The sequence below is a fragment of the Enoplosus armatus genome, chromosome 11, assembly GCF_043641665.1.
Source record: "Enoplosus armatus isolate fEnoArm2 chromosome 11, fEnoArm2.hap1, whole genome shotgun sequence".
Lineage (NCBI taxonomy): Eukaryota > Metazoa > Chordata > Actinopteri > Centrarchiformes > Enoplosidae > Enoplosus > Enoplosus armatus.
Genome location: NC_092190.1, coordinates 8,412,230 through 8,417,419, shown reverse-complemented (window position 1 = coordinate 8,417,419; position 5,190 = coordinate 8,412,230). Strand labels below are relative to the sequence as shown.

The 5,190-nt window shown below is 39.8% G+C and overlaps 1 protein-coding gene across 1 annotated transcript; it reads right to left on the bottom strand.

Moving 5' to 3' along the window:
- Positions 1 to 3,390: 3,390 nt before the first annotated feature.
- Positions 3,391 to 4,929, bottom strand: LOC139292543 (mid1-interacting protein 1-B-like). Its single transcript, XM_070914902.1, has one exon. The coding sequence runs from the start codon at positions 4,728 to 4,730 to the stop codon at positions 4,236 to 4,238; it is 495 nt and encodes a 164-aa protein (XP_070771003.1). The 5' UTR covers positions 4,731 to 4,929; the 3' UTR covers positions 3,391 to 4,235.
- Between the last annotated feature and the right edge of the window lie 261 nt (positions 4,930 to 5,190).

Genomic DNA, 5,190 nt, shown 5'->3' with positions numbered 1-5,190 from the left:
GACCGTTTCCACATGCATGTCTGAGGCTCAAATCTACATTAACGTTGGTTAACATTAAGCAACGAAAACAAAGTTTCATTAAGTGTGAGTAACAATAGCTAAAAGACATGAAGCTGGTAATGTTCAGGTCAGTAAGGTTTAGTTAACTTGTTAGCTTGTCAGACACAACTGAGTAATGCTCTCCATTAGCAAGTGAGGCAGTAAAGCTAGTTTTGTGGGCTGTTTTAATTAGTTGCAATATAACGTTAATTAATGCAGTTAATTAGCATGTTGGATGACTGATAGCTCAGTTGTACCGTTACAGTTTAGCATTGGGAACCATGCAGGTGTCAGGCCTCCGTTCATCAACTTATAGATCGATAAATCAATACAACAATCAGGTCGAGTAAATAATTGCATAGAATTATACGTAAGCTAACAGTGAAACGTTATGTTGCTAGCTAACTAGCTAATTAGCTAAACAGCTCAAACTGACCTTACAGTTACGTTAGCTACTTACGCATCGATAGTCTTCTGAATGTGTATTAAAAAATACGCAGCGTGAATCGTTACTCATTGACTTTGGATTTTGAATGTCCATTTTGAGTCACAATGATTTTGAGATTATTTCGCTTGAATTTGGTGTTGTTGTTTGTTTTGCTGTAGTTAGCTTTTCTTGTACTTCCTGTTTCTACGGTGCGCACCAAGGGACAAAAAGCACCACTGACCGTTCTGAATCAAGTGTCGTCGAAGGGACAGAGGTTCCTGAAGACTTTGACTTATACATAAATTCTACGTTGTAACGATTTTTTGTCGTTGCAAGTCTAAGTGCATATTGTTGTACTTCACTTTAACAAAAAAACTCATCAAAATCAATATTCCATCCCATATTTGTAGGGTGTTTTAGGTGGATTTCCACACATCAGTCAGTGGTGTATGCAAGTAAATACATTTACTCAAATACTGTGGGGGGGGTTTGTGGTACCATTTCCATTTTCTACTACTTTATACTTATACGTCACTACATCTCAGAGGGGTACATTGTACTTTTTACTCCAAAACATATATCTGAGAGCTATTTTTACTTTGCAGATTATGTTTTTACACACAAATCATATGTAGCGCCTATAAAATATGATGAATTGTTACAGATTAAACTACACAACAGTATATAAGGTGTTTACAACTTAATTAGGGGCTCATTATCAGAAACATTAACAAAAAGCCTCATGATAGCCTCAGGAGCACGTTCTGTGTCCTCCGTGATGGCAATGTTTTGAGATTGACACAACATTTGGGATAGTAAAATCACTTGAGTGATAGCCTCTGGCATTCACCTTAAGGTTAACGATAAGGTTATCTCGGTGGATGTTTTTGAAACCAGCAACCTCATTTACAGTCAGATGCAGCAAGGCATGTTACCTTTGTCCTAAATGTGGACAGCAGCATCTGTAAACAGTTTGAATCAGAGAAAAGAAAGAATTTTCAAGGTGTGTCTCTTTGAAGATGTTAGGGGAGTCTTGTTCCCTTTGTAAGACGTCTGGATTTCCAGCAGAGTTGTCATGTTTTATGTTTCTCTGAAAAAAGACAGACAGGACTGTATTAAAATGGTATTGGTGATTTTAAGTATTGACTTGAAATTGTTCACAGAATGGGTCCTATATTTTCAACATATTGCAATTAGTTATTATTATTTTGGAGTATAGCTGTATAATATTAGTCCATATCGTAAGTCAACTATTCACTAAAGTGTTAAGTGTCCACTATTGCATGTACATTGAGATCTATTAAAGTGACTTTGCTATTGTCTTTCCAATGAAAAGAGGCAAATTAACATCATCAAGAAGAGATTTGTGTCTGTGTGTGTGTGTGTGTGTGTGAGAGAGAGAGAGAGAGAGAGAGAGAGAGAATGAAAGTGGAAAGTGGGTGTGTTGCACCCTGTTGACCTATTGTGACACTGAAACTCCAGCTGCACCCATTTTGCTCGGTGGCCTTTGAGGCTGTCACTGTCAGTTACTCAGACAACAATGAGGGAAATCTGTTATTTCTTCTTCCCTACTGGCGAGGTATTACATAAAACAACACTGGCTTGCTGGCATGCACGCATGCACACAAACTCACATATATCTTTTGTCTATATATATATATAAAAGTAAAAATTAAAATAAAACTCAACTGATTCCAATGAAAACTTGTCATGCGTCATGTGCAGCATATTAAATTTAATGTGCACATGAACACATTCACATTGTTACTGTTTTATTCTACCATACAGCTGCTGCACTGTAGTCTGGAAAATATTCACTTGACACAATCAGACTGAGAGAAATGAAAGCAAAACATGGCTTTTGGATACTTTCAAAATGGCTTTATACATGTAACACTCTGTTTAGTTTCAGAGTTCAGGTTGTTTAAGGTGTTGTCTCTTGAAGCTTAACTGACAGGTTAAGCTTCAGGTTACTCAACCTGCTGGTAATTTTGAGTCATCGTCCCCCTTTTAACATATTTAACATTGCTTTTAATTCTTGATTCTGATGCTTTTATCTTTGTTCTATTTTTATTTATTTTTTAATTGATGTCCCTTTTGTTTGTTTGTTTTATTCATTTGATTGTTTTTACATTCATATTTGTAATTGTCCAATCCTTAGCTTTACTAACTGACACTTTGTCTCGTGTCCCCATTCGTTGCTTTGCTCTGCTTTATGTGTGTACAGCACTTTGTAAAGGTGCTGTACATACATAAAGTTATTATTATAAGCTGTCTTTCTCATTCAACTGGGTTTAGTTCAAACACAGATGATACAACTATTACTTTCTGAAACAAAATGTCTGGACGTTTTAAGTGCAGTTATGGGAACATTATCTTAACTAAAATTGAAAATCTTGAACAGCATCTAATTGACAAGAGGAGGGCAACAGTTGAGGCTGACTCTCAGTGTTTATATACTGTCTATGAATGTAAATGATGGCAAAAATAAATTCTCACTGTCACCTATTTTCTAAGATGGGGGGATACAACTGAAGATCACTCCTGAGAAGAAAATGCAGAAAATAGCGTTTCTGTCCTGAGTCTGATTATCAGGCGTCCTTGGTCCTGATGAAAGATATTTCATTTCAAACTGTTTATAGTTAGAATGTCAAATACTTGAGCATGAAGAAACTACTCAGAGGATGTTTTATACCACACATGATTGATAAAACATGCTTTTTGACCTGTAATATGCCAGATATTCCCTGTACTAACACTGTGGAGAATCATAGCAGAAACCTCATAGGTTTCTAGCTATGATTAGACATGTTTTGGTTGTCTGAATCGGACAAATTCTGTTTTGTTCTTTCTGTTCTGTAATGTAAAGCTTAATTTTGTACCACAACTGCATTCATGAAAAAAACAACACATAACAAATGAAATAAGTTTGTATAAAAGTTTTATTTTAGAAACAGTACAAAAAAGGTGCAGAAGCTGCATACAAAAGCATTTGCTTATTTCAACAGATGGACATCTCCAATAATACCATGATAATAGCAAATAAATGACAATAACAACAAAGCATCTCGTGGAAGCCCTCATTATTCTCTATGCAGATGAGTTATCAGTTGATTCTGGTTCATTGACCATGTAGGACATTAGGAGATCACAGGCAGCTACAGTAAGCATCTGCCTCCTTCCATGCAAGCACGATTTAAAGATACAGACACATCAGATTTTGAAGGAGCACTGGTCACACACAGACAAGTACATCTGAACACACTGACATCCTCAGCATCACAGAGAGGAAGCTGAATCTTGCGTCAGTATACCCCCTCAAGAGGGGCGGTTCAAACGACAGGCCCTGTAGGTCATGCAGTTCCCCTCATCTCCAACTTTAAAATAACATTTGGCTCTCCAATATACAGAGTGAGGTAAATAAATATACATTAAATAAAGGTTTAAATATGTTTCATCTGTGTATCTCAGGAGCAGAATGCAGGATGTGTACAACACTGTGGAGTGCAAAACATATGAGTTTGGTGTTAAGTACACAAATGCAATCTTCAGGATCAACACAGTCAATACCACAGAGTAGACCAACACCATGTAGGCCTTTAGAGAGAAACAAGCTGCCCCTCTTCTCTACCGTTCAAATGTTTGTCCATGACTTTCATAAGTAGTGACAACAGCAGCAGCAAAAAAAAAAAAAGGCCCATTGAGAGAAGTCAGTTCAGCCAATCTTATAATAGAAATCTGGGCTTTCAGTTTCTGCGGGCTCCGAGCTTTACTGGCCCCAACCTCCGATTCCAATCTCCTTCTTGTATCGCTTGGTGAGAGAGTTGGCCTGCAGTGTGAGCTTGGACAGCACCCCTTGCAGCCCGGCCAGGTGGTACTGGAACTGCTTCTCCAGATCCTCGTCCTCTTCGTAGTCCTCCTCGGATGATGATGACGACGCGGAGGAGGAGGTGGATGTGGACGAGTTCATGCGGGTGAACTTCATGCTCTCCTTTCGCCTCTCGTCGGCGGCAGCGCACCTGACCCCCCACTCGATGTCAACGCGGATGGACTTGAGCAGCTGGTAGTAGCTGTACATGTCCCCCTCGTCCTCGTCCGATTTCAGGGAGCTCATCTCCCTGTCCTCCTCCAGCGGGACGTCCCGCAGCAAGCTTGGCACCATGACGGTCTGGTCCATGTTGTTGACGGCGCCGATGAAGCGGTTCATAGCGTTGAAGAGGGAGTTTTTCTGGTTGGGGGTTTCTGTGAGCTGCATCATCATCATCTTGACGAGAGGTTTTTCTTGTGGAGCAGAAATGAAAGCTTCTTGTCTCGTTTTTTTCCTCTTCTGTGAGTGTCCTGCTTTAATTCCGGGCTGATCGGCTTAAAGAAGCGTCTGCTTGTCTGTAATGCAGCAGCGGGGATTGGCTGTCCTGTAAATCAGGCGAGTTGTCGCTGTTGCTGCTTGTTGAGTGTTTGAGCCCTTCTCGTAGATTCTACTCTGTGAGGCGTTCGGGGCGTCTTTATATCCAGGTGTTGCCGTGCTTGAAAGGCGGTCCCACTACCGGTTTGTCAAGTTCTTCCACTGCAGCTGTAACCGGACCCAAATGACCTGAAATAGCACACAGAAGAGCAGAGATATTCGGCACATTTTCAAGAAGAGGTGTGGCTTCAAGCTGACAGTGTATATGCAACTCCACAGAATGCAGATATCCCACTCATTGTTTTGAGATGAATACGCCCGA

What these genes read in the sequence shown, in the direction of transcription:
- LOC139292543 (XM_070914902.1), bottom strand. Translation starts at nt 4,730, where the DNA reads ATGATGATGATGCAGCTCACAGAAACCCCCAACCAGAAAAACTCCCTC.